The following is a 15,451-nucleotide window of genomic DNA, read 5'->3' as shown; positions in this document are numbered from 1 at the left end:
GACTGTATGCCTGAGGTTTGTCTCCTTACATTCACCACCAAAGGCAGCTATTTTGTCTGCATCCAAACCGTAAGAGAACAATAATCCCTTGCTCCCTGTGTTGGAGGCCAGGCAGGGACACATCCAGTAGTTTGTGTTGTGGCCAGCAGAGGGTGTGCTTGTGAAGGGCAGAAGCAGGGACAGAACGATGGCAGGGCATCAACCTCATAGGCCCGAATTAATATCTGTCATGTGATTCTTCAGGCCGAAGTAATTGAATCTGTAGGTGTAATGTATCTACAATGCCAATACAGAATTGAGTGCATGTGCGTGTATTAGTGACAGAGTGTGTTCTCTCCCTCCAGATAAGATCATCCGCCACAGAGCGTGCAGTCTGAAGGACACGGCGCATGCCATGCTGGCCTCGGAGCTCGACCCAGAGTTCAACCGCATGTGTGAGGAAATCAAGGAGTCACGCAGGAAGAGGGGTGAGGAACACACACACACACACACACACACACACACACACACACACACACACACACACACACACACACACACACGTTCCTTGCATGTAGGATTGCCAGAGAGTGTTGCTTTAGCTTAAGACTCAGTAGTGGAAAAAGTACCCAACTATCATACTTGAATAAAGTTAAAGATACTTTTACTTGAGTCATTTTAAGTAGAATTGGCTTCCTATTTCGCAACAAAGCATCCTTCACACATGTTGCCAAACATACCCTTGAAAAACTGACCATCCTACCAATCCTCGACTTGGCGATGTCATTTACAAAATAGCCTCCAATACCCTACTCAATAAATTGAATGCGGTCTATCACAGTGCCAATCGTTTTGTCACCAAAGCCCCATATACTACCCATCATTGCGACCTGTACGCTCTCGTTGGCTGGCCCTTGCTTCATATTCTTCGCCAAACACACTGGCTCCAGGTCATCTACAAGACCCTGCTAGGTAAAGTCCCCCCTTAACTCAGCTCGCTGGTCACCATAGCAGCACCCACCTGTAGCACGTATATCTCTCTGGTCACCCCCAAAACCAATTCTTCCTTTGTCCGCCTCTCCTTCCAGCTCTCTGCTGCCAATGACTGGAACGAACTACAAAAATCTCTGAAACTGGAAACACGTCTCCCTCACTAGCTTTAAGCACCAGCTGTCAGAGCAGCTCACAGATTACTGCACCTGTACATAGCCCATCTATAATTTAGCCCAAACAACTACCTCTTCCCCTACTGTATTTAAAAAAATATATATATATTTTGCTCCTTTGCACCCCATTATTTTTATTTCTACTTTGCACATTCTTCCACTGCAAATCTACCATTCCAGTGTTTTACTTGGCCACCTTGGCCTTTTTTTGTGCCTTTACCTCCCTTATCTCACCTCATTTACTCACATCGTATATATATACTTATTTTTCTACTGTATTATTGACTGTATGTTTGTTTTACTCCATGTGTAACTCTGTTGTGATATTAAAAGGTAAGTCACCCAGTGAAATTCTACTTGAGTTAAAGTATTTGGCTTAAAATATACTTGAGTATCAAAAGTAACATTTCAAATTCCTGATGTTAAACAAACCAGATCGCACCATTTTCTTGTTTTTATTTAATTACGGAAAGCCAGGGACACTTCAACACTCAGAATTTACATACAAAGTGTGTGTGTTGCGAGTCTGCCAGATCAGAGGCAGTAGGGATGACCAGGGATGTTCGGTTGATAAGTGCGCAAATTTGCCGAGTACTTTTGGGTGTCAAGAAAAATGTATGGAGTAAAAAGTACAATATTTTCTTAAAGAATGTAGTAAAGTAAAAGTAGTCAAAAATATAAATAGTAAAGTACAGATACCCCAAAAAACGACGTAAGTAGTACTTCAAAGTATTTTACACCACTGCTAAGGCTGTGTACTATGCGTTAACTTGTGATGTTCCAGTAGTTTACAGTATGTTCACTGCTCCAGGGTGATTGGAGAATACCTAACTAGACTCTAATGGGATCCAATGTTGATTTATTCATACAGTGGAAGTCTACATACACCTTATCCAAATACCTTTAAACTCAGTTTTTCACAATTGCTGACATTTTAATTAGAGTAAAAATTTCCTGTCTTAGGTCAGTTAGGAGCACCACTTTATTTTAATAATGTGAGGAATTTATTTCAGCTTTTTATTTCTTTTATCACATTCCCAATTACTTTTAAATAGTTTAACCTCGGTCAAATGTTTCGGGTAGCCTTCCACAAGCTTCCCACAATAAGTTGGGTGAATTTTGGCCCATTCCTCCTGACAGAGCTGGTGTAACTGAGTCAGGTTTGAAGGCCTCCTTGCTCTCACATGTTTTTCAGTTCTGCCCACAAATTTTCTATAGGATTGAGGTCAGGGCTTTGTGATGGCCACTCCAATACCTTGACTTTGTTGTCCTTAAGCCATTTTGCCACAACTTTGGAAGTATGCTTGGGGTCATTGTTCATTGGGAAGAACCATTTGCGACCAAGTTTTAACTTCCTGACTGATGTCTTGAGATGTTGCTTAAATATATCCACCTACTTTTCCCTCCCTCATGAAGCCATCTATTTTGTGAAGTGCACCAGTCCCACCTGCAGCAATGCACCCCAACAACATAATGCTGCCACCCCCGTGCTTCACGGTTGGGATGGTGTCCTTCGGCTTGCAAGTTTCCCCCTTCTCCTCCAAACATAACGATGGTCATTATGGCCAAACGGTTAAATTTTTGTTTCATGAAACCAGAGGACAAAAAGTACCATCTTTCTCCAAAAAGTACCATCTTTGTCCCCACGTGCAGTTGCAAACCGTAGTCTGGCTTTTTTAATGGCAGTTTTGGAGCAGTGGCTTCTTCCTTGCTGAGCGGCCATTCCAGTTATGTCGATATAGGACTCGTTTTACTGTGGATATAGATACTTTTGTACCCGTTTCCTCCAGCATCTTCACAAGGTCCTTTGCTGCGGTTCAGGAATTGATTTGCACTTTTCGCACCAAAGTACGTTCATCTCTAGAAGAGGGAACGCGTCTCCTTCCTGAGCGGTATGACGGCTGTGTCGTCCCATGGTGTTTATACTTGCATACTATTGTTTGTACAGATGAACATGGTACCTTCAGGTGTTTGGAAATTGCTCCCAAGGATGATCCAGACTTGTGGAGGTCTACAAATCTTTTTTTCTGAAATCTTGGCTGATTTTCTTTTGTTTTTCCCATGATGTCATGCAAAGAGGCACCGAGTTTGAAGGTAGGCCTTGAAACACATCCACAGGTACACCTCCAATTGACTCAAACGATGTCAATTAGCCTATCAGAAGATTCTCTAATGACATAATTTTCTGGAATTTTCCAAGCTTTTTAAAGGCACAGTCAACTTGGTGTATGTAAACTTCTGACCCACTGGAATTGTGATACATTGAAATAATCTGTCTGTAAACAATTGTTGGAATAATGTGTCATGCACAAAGTCAGATGTCCTAACCGACTTACCAGAACTATTGTTTGTGAACAAGAAATTTGTGGAGTGGTTGGAAAAACTAGTTTTAATGACTCCAACCTAAGTGTATGTAAACTTCCGACCTCAACTGTATGTAAGCTTGTATAGTCACAGAGAAAGACGATCATGCACAAACACACTTGTTAGTGTACACGCACAAGGAGAATGTAGATATAGTTTTGGTAGTACAATATGTCATACTTGTACTCCTACATACATTCAGCTTGATTCTATACACGGAACATCCACACACATGCAAATATACACATACAGAATCATGTGCAAATCTACACACACCACATATTCATCAATGAATAATCCTGTACAAACTTGCATGCAGAGCAGAAACACGCATGTGAGTATAACTGAGGTAAGCCACTCTTGTGATGGAGGTGGAATGAGGAAATGGGAATGGAGGAAAAAGAGAGGATGGGTTGTGTGCAGGCTGATGCACTCTGAGCACATAAGAGCTTTTTTACAACCGTATTATTGAAACTGCTAAGGCCTAGTCTCCTGTCTTAGAAACACAGTCTCATCAAAGACTAGGGCTTTTCTAGGGTCACACATCACTGCTGATTTCCTCCGTTTCACGGCGATGCACGCACACACAAAGCCGCCGCAAATTAATATTTTAGGAGCAGAAGTCAACTAGCTGAAAGGGAATACAGCAGTGAAAATTTAATGTGCCAGTAGAGATGCTAAAGGTATCCATTCGTACTTGTTCGATTGCCTGGTGTTGGGTTGCGTCAGCAAAACCTAATCTTGGCTGATATGGTTCTGCCCTGGAGTCGGGAAGAAGTGTGTGTGTGTGTGCGCTACGGGCTGACCTTGTAAAACAACACATTTCACTGCACCTTTCTGGTGTATGTGACAATAAAAAACATATTTTTTTATTGACCCTGTATGTTGTCTGCAGACCTCCAGATTCTGGATGTGCCTCCTGTCTCCCTGGCTGCCGTGGTAACCACCAGGAAGCCGGCCGGAGAGGAGAACACTGGGAGCAGTGTCGACAAGCACCACTGCATCAGCAGCAGTGAGTACCACACAAACACAAGCATACTCATTTAACACACACACTGGCAGGCACTCACACACATGCTCAACTAACACTCGCACCACGGTTGACTCGCACCACGGTTGACTCGCACCACGGTTGATTCACGTGAGACGTGTGACTCAGTTCTGTGTGTGTAAGGTGTAGAGGAATCGGTGTTCAGATAATTTAGAACGAGGTCATTCAGCTGATTACAGAACCACTGTCCCACAAATCAGCAGCCTCACCGTGTTAGCTCAACACATGCGCAGTGGGCAGCCACGTTAGAGACTCTAGTCTTCTCTCCTGTGTCTACGTCGTCCCAGCGCTGTGCGGAGCGTGACCACGCCACATAGCAATTACCTGCCCCCACCGCCTGGTGCACACGGCGAGTGGGGAGAGCGGGGGGGCAGACAGACCAGATCATTACCTGCCCCCACCGCCTGGTGCACACGGTGAGTGGGGAGGGCCAGGGGAGGGCGGGGGGCAAACAGACCAGATCATTACCTTCCTGTACCATTGACAACCAGGAGGGAGTGTTGGTGTTATTGGAGATTACCTGAGGTACCACTGAGTTTGTCTGAATGAATGAAGATGTTTACACCTTTAAATCTTCTGCTGTATTTGAATCCTAGTTCAGCTTAGTTACCTGGTGTCCCCTCAGTTTAGGCCGACTTGTAAGACTTGTCTAAACGTATGGTTTCAGAATCTGTTGGTTCATAATAACCCCTAATAACGTAAATAACAAATAAAGCCACCACACAATTAGTTTTGGCACTACTGGACTAGATCTTACTGCATACTCTGTTCTGCCACAGATTGGCGCTTGTCTCTCTGGAGACCAGTAATTGGCCTCCTGCTGTGTGTGTTAACCAGAGTTTTGTGTGTATGTTAGATTCTAGCTTGCTGTTAATTATGTAAAAGGCGAGATGCAATGCTGGATTGTACAGCACATTCGCCTTAACACAATCCAGGGTTTACAGTGTGGGCTTGGATTGATGTGTTGAAGTCCATTTTTTCCCTTTGCGTGTGACTTATAGGCCTAAGAGTATAACATGTAAGTACAGTACATAGTATAAACGCATCCAGCTTCAGTTACAGCGGGTCGATCTTTGACCTCTGTCAAACCTGGGAAATTGTTTGTCATCACGTTTGTTTCCAATAATGCAAGGCTTTTCAAGTGATTGAGTAATTGCATGTGGTAGTCAAGGAGATGTTATTTTCTTCCTTTTTTAAAATTAAATACTTCAAGCTCTCTTTTTATTCTGTGGGTGTATTCAACACAATCAGCTACAACCACATCTGACCTCAGTCAATCCTCATTTGCTATTAGTAACCCAAGGGGTTTTAAGTGGTTGTGATTATGAATTTCGTGTAGAAGTGGTCAAGCATATTATGTTCCTCTTCTGTTTACCCTATCTGACCAATCCAAGGAGGTTAAATTGGCAAATTGCGTCTCTACCATTTAGTGTCTCCCCCCCTTTTTTTTATCTCAGGAGCCAAAGCAAAGTGTTGCACATGTCAGTCACTAATTCACTGTGTCCCACAACTTATCACCACGCTCCAGAACTTAATTAATTAGCTCGGGTAATTCATTATTTCATCATCGGCAACCAATTTTCACCTGGAGCACGTTGGGGACATGTCCAATTAATTGATCAGGGGGAATCAATTAGGTGTTGAGATAGATATGACAGAATCTTGCACACACTGCCCCCCCTCCCACCCTTTGGGAAGAGATACTGCCGCTGATGAAGTTGTCTCTAGGCTGAAAAACATAACTGGCCTTGAATCAGTGTCTAGGGGCAAAACACCATCAGCAAAGGTTACGATTGGGTGAGGGTAAACCAGAGTGAATTTGGGTAAACTTCTACCCAGGGCCTTTCAGTTAGCTATATTTCCCATAGCACTGTGGGGTAGCCCCATGTGGTCGAAATTGAGGAATCTGGGATCGAGCTCCAGTTCAGAGCCATTAAGGCTACCTGTTTAGTTTGGGCCAAATATTGTACTAGGCTATATGGGGAGTATGAAGTTATTTGAGCCCCATAACCTGGCGGTTTAGGCTTTGCCAGCCCAGGGCCCTCCTGGGTTTATAGTGAGGGCACTGCCAGGAAGATATGGAGGAGAGTTCAACCACTGTACCATCCCCTCATCCATAATTCACTCTCCTGTGTTCCCATTCATACGCCTCAAGTTTCTAGAAACCACGTGAGCTGACTGTCTTTAACTTGGGAATACTTGGCTATTTGTGTAGGAACCTTGTAAATCCTGCATGTTCATGTTAACTCAATTAGCTGTAGCTCTGCTGCTCAGTATGCCATTATAGTAGTTCTTGTAAAATGTCTTGCATGAGCTCTAGGCTTATATTTAGAGAGCTTTGTAAGTTGTCGTCTCCCCCCCCCCCCGACATTCAGCTTTTTATGTTGACTGTCAATGTTAACCATGATTGGAAAGGAGAGCCCATCAGCTGTTTTTTTTTCTTTGAGTAATATTCCAAGAACTCCCAACATGAGTCAAGGAGAACACTCTACCGGCATGATATAACGATGCTGTCACAATAACGTTTGACATTTTGAGTCATTTAGCAGACGTTCTTATCCGGAGTGACATACAGTTACTACATTCGTCTTAAGATGACTAGGTGGGACGACCACATTTCACAGGCAAAGAAAGTACATTTTCCCTCAATGACATAGTTGTTAGTAGTCAGAGGTGGGGAGGGTCAAGTGCAAGTGCTGGTTAAGTGTTTAAAATAAATGAATAATAATAATAATCATAAGTTGGGTTTCAGATGTTTTCGGAAAATGGGCACTCTGGGACTGCCTGTCCTAGCTTCAGGGGGAAGCTGATTCCACCATTTGGAGTGCCAGGACAGAGAAGAGCAGTTTTCACAATTCATTTAAAGCTGTAGGTTGTGTAATGGCATGCAATAAGGCCTGTATAGAGTTGTTCGAGCTAATGCATTTTTTTCCTTGGGAGACCAGTATGGAAAAAGTAAGCACTCACTCACTACTTACTGTAAGTCACTCTGTTTAAGAGCATCTGCTAAATGACTCTAAATGTAAAAATGTATGTACTACAGGTTAGTCAATATGGAGCCCAAATACTGGAGGCTGAATGTCTTCCTGCCTGTTGGCTCTATCACATTCTGCCTCAGTCTCCACTCACACCTCATTGGAAACGACCAACCTTTTCTCTCTGTCCTTTTATCTCCTTTCTCTCACTCTCCCCTGCCTGCCAATTCATCAGAAGTTCTTGATGAGAAGAGACATTTCTTTTTAATAAGTAAACACTTCTTCTTGACGACATGGGTGGTTGAATAGACGATGACCTGGATATGTGCTATGGAACAACAGGGGAAGTAGATGCATGTACAGACATGGTGTTTCTATATTCAGAGATTCTTCAATACACACTGAGAACAAAACTATCTCCTTCCTTTCTGTTGAATGCCAAGGATGTGTCCTCTTCAAGCCCGTATAGTGTCACTGTCTGTACAAGCATTGACCTGGCCAAGTAAAGACTTCCATTGTTGGCGCTCATGGTTGTGTTCAGTATGCATGCAACAGAAAACTAAGAGAGCTCACTGGAGAGCCGCAGGCCCATGTGCGTGTGGACACTGAGGTAGTGTGTATGCTCATCCAGGCATGCTTGCTACCTAAGAAACAAAACCAGCTGACCCACATCCCCTCATGGGCAACACAGACACCGCATGGACTCATGTTAAGGAGCACACAATGAGTCTTTTAGTTTCTAAGGAAACTAAACGTATTAGGATACAGGTAAAGTCATATGATGGGAACAATCTAACAATTTGTTTGAGGTCAGTCCTAACTGTTTTTGACTCTCCTCCAGAAGAGCGTAAGCTTTGATTGGCTAAAGTACTGTTGCAAATTAGAGTACATTCTTCTGTTGAATCAAGGAACAGTCCAAGACTAGTAGGTAATGATCAGGCCCTTTCACATTCACAGTTTCTCCCTCAGTCAGTGGAACACGCCAACTAGAATGTTTCATAGAGCAGAGAGGACGTTTCCAGCTCTACAGAACCACCAGGTATCAGACAAGACACTATTAGCATAGCAAAGATAATTAAATGACCACAACTTTTTCAAACTGAAACTTTCAGTGCTTGTTAGTACAGCAATATGGATGCTCCTTATGGTAGCAGACCGTAGCTGTGAAATTAGTTTGAAGTAAGAAATAGTCAACGCTTTACACTTTCTGTCTGTGCTTTCTTTTCTTTTTTTTTACATAACTGTTATACCTAGTCTATCGAATAGTTTTAGTTTAAATTACTTTGGGAAGAGTAAGGGCTACAAGCTTCGCCGTTGATTGACGTGCATGCATGTGAAAGAACGGAGTCTTTGGGTGTGGGTGTGTGTGGGGGGGGGGCAGTGCACACTTTTGTCCACATCGTCTCTGCGTTTCACCCAGAGAGGAAGTCCGCGTTGTGTATCCACTAGGGGGCTTGGGAGGCCAGAGTAGCTAACCAAGCAAGAGAATCCGAGGCACTCTTTGACTGTAGCTAGCAATGGCATTTGCACTTCTGGATCCGGTGTTATGTGCTTTTCAACTCTACCTTTTTTAAGGATTTAACTAGCCGAGGAAATAAACATGTCTCTATGAATTGCAATTGCTACAGGTTGAACGGCTCTTACTACTCAGGAGAAGAAAAAATTACCCCTGAACACTACAAGAGGGGACGATGGAGAATACCTGTCTCTTGTACAATAACCTATATGAAGCATTAATTAACAAGGAAAGACATTTTCAATACTTCCGATTGTCCCAAAGACTACCATAATGAGTCACTTCAATCCTTGGGGTCTTTGTTTTACATAATCTACATGACCATGTATAACCTTGTGTTATGTGTAATGGCCTTTCAAATGAGGACAGAACCCCCCCCCCCCCCCCAAGACATTAACCCAATTTACATAGCGCATGTACAAACGAGTACAAGTTTACGGAGTCTGAAATCTGACTGATTTCAGAACAGTAATATTTTCTGCTAAAAGTACAAATATCCAGATATTTGTTTACGATCACGAGAAGGTATCACGAGGGAAATAGTGCAATGCAAAACACACTATAAAAACAATACTGCAATGTAAAACACAATAAATAAATAACAATACTGCAATGTAAAACACAATAAATAAATAACAATACTGCAATGTAAAACACAATAAATAAATAACAATACTGCAATGTAAAACACTATTGAAAACAATACTGCAATGTAAAACACAATATTGAAAACAATACTGCAGTGTAAAACACAATACTGCAATGTAAAACACAATAAATAAATAACAATACTGCAATGTAAAACACAATAAATAAATAACAATACTGCAATGTAAAACACAATAAATAAATAACAATACTGCAATGTCAAACACAATGTCAAACACAATACTGCAATGTCAAACACAATACTGCAATGTCAAATACAATACTGCAATGTCAAACACAATACTGCAATGTCAAACACAATACTGCAATGTCAAACACAATACTGCAATGTCAAACACAATATTGAAAACATTACTGCAATGTAAAACACAATATTGAAAACATTACTGCTATGTAAAACACAATATTGAAAACATTACTGCAATGTAAAACACAATATTACAAACATTACTGCAATGTAAAACACAATATTACAAACAATACTGCAATGTAAAACAAAACGTGCATTAAAAAGACTGTGCTCAAGTGTGATGAAAGGGGAAATGGGATTTAAAAAAACAAAGTAAACACCAGTAAATTACCCACCCCCTTAACATGTGAACGACAAAATAAGCCAATAAACAGTATATTACCCACCTCCCTAATGTGTGAAATTATGGGGGAGGGGGGGGCCATTAAAGAGCATGTTTATCCAACATCAGTACAAATGTGTTCATCGCACAACACTCAATTTTGGTGTGAGACAGAGGGCTCTGTCTCACTTGAGTGGACTGAGCGGAGACATGGTACTGATCAATGTTCCTGTGAAAGACATAGTCATGTCCCTTACAAGCGGAAGATATTGATCAGGAGGAATAGACATCATCCATGTTACCATGACGTCGTAGAAGGCTTTTGCTGGATGCTGCCGTTTCTTTAACTCATCCATCCGCTGCAAAATGTCTGACCCAAACGATCCTCCGCTGTCTTCCTCTTCCTGCCACTGTAGCAGGGTTGGGGAGATAGGGCAGAGGTTGATGGAGTTTCAGGGCAGAGAGTGAGGGTGCTCCTGGATGGTGCATAGGTGTAGGGGAGAGGGGAGAGGGTCTGGGAAGGTGACGAACCAGGCAAGGGAGATGAACCAGCTGTAGATGGGCCCTGTGGGCTCAGTGCCATCTCGGGGCTGTCCAAAACACCATCCCCATCTTGCAATTACAAGCAGATGGCGAATACATTGCTTGCAATCTTAAAACATCTCCATGGGCACCTTTGAGTTAAAATGTTCACTCAAGAGAACTGATTTCATAAACCTAAATCTGATTTACCACACACCACAGTCTGTTTTCAGATCTTTGAACTAGCCCTGCTAATCATTAAGATAACAGCACAGGATATTTCCCACTCACAATTTCTCACATTGAGAAAAGAGCTGAATTCACACGTTCCTTCTAGGGTTGCATAAACATAAGATCACAAACACACACAATGTACAAAAGGAGTCGGCTGCATGACGAGTACATTCCGTATCTGGAATTTGTGTGTTGACGATGTTTCGCGTAAACATGAAGCCAATCCAGTTGTCAGACAATCGGCCGTACACACACACTTACACACACACTGGCAACAGCCCCACTCCTAGTCTCTCTCACCCTTTTCAGATTGCGAACATACCGGCCGCGAAAGGAACAATCCACGGACGGTTGCAAGTAGAAGAAGCGAAGCAGCAGCACATTCCCAAAATGCATCAGTGAGTTGTATTTTCATACGACTTTCTGAAACGGCACAGGAATGCCCCTGTCTGTGTGCAATGATGCACTGATTAGCAATGATGCTTGTGATAACCGTCTTCATGGAGAGATGGAAAGGCTTTCCCAAAAGCCTTCTCAATTAAATGTTAAGTACAAAGTAGCCTAACCCTACTTGGCAGAATATTAGGATTATTTTAATCAATCCAGTGGCCATTTTGTTTGGCAAACTCTGGAGTCACATTTGCGTAACAAACATTGCTAACCAAACAACGGTTTCTTCCTGGTGCACAGCTTAATTATTCTAACTACTCCCAAAAATCAAAATGTGTTAAATTTTTCCCAGACCTCAGTGGTCTAGCATACTGATGTGGTTTAAGCATTGTTGTGAGTGTGAGAACCTGAAAAACATGGGGAAAAACAGAAACCTGGAATAAAATCAAAACTGAGAAAACAGATTTAGAATTTTAGGACCCCTGTAGGTATAAAATAATATTTGATGAAACATTGAATTTGTCCTTAATGCTATAGAAACAGAATGTGGTCATGTTCGTGGGAGTCTCAGCTATTGATGGTGGGGTCATTCGTTTCTACCTCAAACCATTCGGATGCTACATACGTTTTTGTGAGATCTGTTCGGATTTGGGACGCCGGTGCCAGCGACTTGGGACGAGTCCCGTGAAGCTTGTGGGTGTCGTAGAGTAAACAATTTCTAGCCCAAGCATTTTTTTGGGATATCTCTGGGTTTGACAAACAGCTGTAGCTCTGCCACCTTCCACTGCAGAGACGAAAGGCCGACATCGGAGGGTGCGTTGGATTGAGATGCAGCCCATGCAAAACCCAGAGGTTTCTCCCTTAATTAACAGACAGACTTTGATGTCAATTTTTGTATTATGCTAATTACATTTATGCACGGGTGTGGACATCAAGTCTAGGGGGCTGACACTCTTGTTCCAGTTTTTCCACATGAAGGTTTCATCCGAATCTCCCCCAGTACCTAATATCCCTCTTATTTTATATTATTAGAAAATGGAAGTCTCAAGAAGCATTTGGCCTCATCTGAAGCTGTTAAGAGTCTTCATGTTATTAGATCTGGACCTAGAGGTTTAGTCACAGCTGTGTTACCCGTTGGCCACACAAACATACACACCCTGTGGTGCAAGCTAATGAAATCCCCCCCAAGCCATCCAGCGATGAGCTCTCAGCATAAGCTGCCATTTTGTGTGCACAGATGCCTGCTGGAACATTGTGGCACCAAGCGGGAAATTAATGTAAAATACACTGATGCCTTTTCTCTTCCCTTTGTTTTAGGGTGCAGATGAGCTCTGACAAGTGTGAATAGATCTCTCTGAGGACGAGTCTCTCGCTTGCTCGCTTGCTGTGTGTGTGTGTTTTAATTCCGCTCACGCAGCCCTAGTCGTTTGTCTTCCGGACATGTGTTAAGTGTACACTTCCACTCTGCCAAAGTTGGTTGTTGTCCTCCAGAGTTTAATATTGCCGGTGTTATTGACATGCCATGCAGATAGTTGCAGATGGATATCATAGTAACTGACTGAATACCCTTTATGTCAAACAGGCCTGGAAGAGTTTTGTTGATTGAGCATCTCTGGTTGACGCCTGCTTGCATGTCCAATGAGTCCGACTACAGTGTTGTTGCCAGGGGAAGTGGGGTTTGAATGGAGCAATCTACACGACAGGCCATCTACATGACATTTTAGTCATTTAACAGATGCTCCTATCCAGAGGGTCTTTGAGTTGTGGGTTTGATTCACACTTTGGTTTTGAATGTGCTGAATGTTATGTAACACTGAATATGTTACCTGTAAGTGTGCTATGATACCAACTAAGGTGAGACGTATGCTTGTTGCTATAGTAAGCATAACACTGTGCATTGGAGTTGGTTTTCATTTCTACTAATCAAGCAATGCAGAGTACGATGGCTCTAGACGTCTAGGCATTATTCATTTTTCTTTCTGTATCTTTGACTCTTGACAGACTGAATTGATGCAATTTAAAGCGTTTAGACTCCCCACTACTTAAAAAAAAAATAATCTGATAATCTATCTGATCAATCAAAGCGGCTGTATGGCCAGGCAGGTTGAATGGCATATTTATTGTTTGGGGAGCGTTTGTGGGTTTAGGGAAATCTCAACCACCCCCAAATTGCATTCCAGGGCTGTCACGGTTGACAGCAGACTCGCGGTAGGTTTTCAATAAGTATGTCTCTTCACTGCCATTCTAATTGTGCATAAAGAAACGCATACACACACAGCTCTGGGCATTTACTTTCATTGTTTTCCTGTAATGCAGTCAGTTATGTCTGGCACAAGGGACATTCATCATAGACGTTCACTTATGTTCAAGAACCGTCATAGATGTTCTTAGGGACCTAGCCAGTTACCCAATTCCTGCACACCTCAGAAGATTGGCCACCGGTACTAAGAAGGCTAATATCGTGAATCCCCTGTGCTGGTGTTGCTCTCATATCTATCTGCTGATTGATCAGGATGGTTGCTTAGACATTGTGTGAGACCTGTTGGAAAATGTATTCATTTGTAGAAACGTATGTGGACACCTGCTTGTCCAATATCTCATACCAAAATTATGGGTATTAATATGGAGTTGGTCCCCCCGTTTTGCTGTTATAACAGCCTCCACTCTTCTGCTCGGCCATGGAAACCTGTTTCGTGAAGCTCCCGACGAACGGTTCTTGTGCTGACGTTGCTTCCAGAGGCAGTTTGGAACTCTAGTGAGTGTTGCAAGTGCCTACCACTTTGCGGCTGAGCCATTGTTACACCTAGACGTTTCCACTTTACAATAACACCACTCACAGTTGACCGGGGCAGCTCTAGCAGGGCAGAAATTTGATTTTGAGAAGGTGGCATCCTATGACGGTGCCACGTTGAAAGTCACTGAGCTCTTCAGTAAGGCCATTCTACTGCCAATGTTTGTCTATGGAGATTGCTGTGTGCTCGATTTTATACGGGTGTGGCTGAAATAACCAAATCCACTTATTTGAAGGGCTGTCCACATACTTTTGTGTGTATATATATGCCCACCAATTTGCTAATAGATGATCCCAAGTGGTATGTCACCCCGTTATCATCATCTGGTAAATCGTCAGGCCTTTGATCCATTAAAGCAGGCTTATGGAAGCAGGTAAACACTGCCGGTCTCTAAAAGTGACTTGAATCCGATCCTCATCATATCTCCATCATCTGATCAGTCATGCCTGATTTGTTATAATTCTTCTGTCTATGAAAGCAGCTAAAAAAAACTAAACCGCTGCATTGTTATTGTCATAGGAGTTACCATTGAGTAAGAATATGAGAATTTAAGTCTGATTTGTTATTAATGTGGCTGTCTGGAATGTTTGTCCTCCATCTATTTCTCTCTGGCTTCCCCAGTCTGAATAATTAACTAGCTAATGTGTCTGCGTTCCTCAAAGCATATTAATTTTCCTAACCACAGACACACTAGCGGTGTGAATTTTTGAACTTCAAAAAGTTTAAATGAAATTGAATCGTTATGTTAAAAAAAAAATCCCTAACCAAAATGAAAATCACTGTGCAGTTACCACAGAACTACCAGTAATGGGTCTCAATCATGATCATCAAAGAAAGAAAAGAAAGAAAAAAATCTGAAAATAGGCCTACCTAATGCAACGATGCTGTAATGTTAATTAAGAGGGGATATGCATCTTTCAAAAATGTTGCCACAGATATAAAGCCCTCACGTCGTCTGATTACAGAAATGGCCTCATCTCCTTCGCTGCTTGTTCTGTGTGCACTGTGCACCTTCCCACTCACAACAACAAAGACAAAAGATCACTTCCTCTCTGACAACCAGCTGTTTCAACTCACTATTTGTGATTTGTTCAACAGAATCTGTCGATTCCCCTTCTAACGGTAGCTTTTTTATGTCTCAACACCCAAAATGTACAACAGAGCACATCGTACTAAAACACGAGTGTCAATGAACATAATTGTGGAAAATGAAGGCTGTTT

General features: G+C 42.3%; 1 protein-coding gene across 6 annotated transcripts in view; it reads left to right on the top strand.

Moving 5' to 3' along the window:
- The window catches only part of LOC110529879 (ATPase family AAA domain containing 2B), a 122,997-nt gene that overhangs the window by 59,518 nt on the left and 48,028 nt on the right, over positions 1-15,451 (top strand). For 4 of the 6 annotated variants that reach the window (XR_005052870.2, XM_036985427.2, XM_090243375.1 and 1 more), the window contains exons 23-24: positions 345-467; positions 4,405-4,521. Coding sequence is in view for 4 of the 6 variants with exons in the window: in XM_036985427.2 (XP_036841322.2) it covers positions 345-467; positions 4,405-4,521 (240 nt within the window). In the remaining 2 variants the exon portion in view is untranslated. The remainder of the gene's footprint in view (positions 1-344; positions 468-4,404; positions 4,522-15,451) is intronic. The other 2 variants (XR_005052871.2, XM_090243374.1) reach the window with 1 other exon arrangement.

This window comes from Oncorhynchus mykiss, chromosome 8, assembly GCF_057628025.1.
Source record: "Oncorhynchus mykiss isolate SJ-2025 chromosome 8, ASM5762802v1, whole genome shotgun sequence".
NCBI lineage: Eukaryota > Metazoa > Chordata > Actinopteri > Salmoniformes > Salmonidae > Oncorhynchus > Oncorhynchus mykiss.
This window is presented reverse-complemented; position numbering and strand designations above follow the sequence as displayed.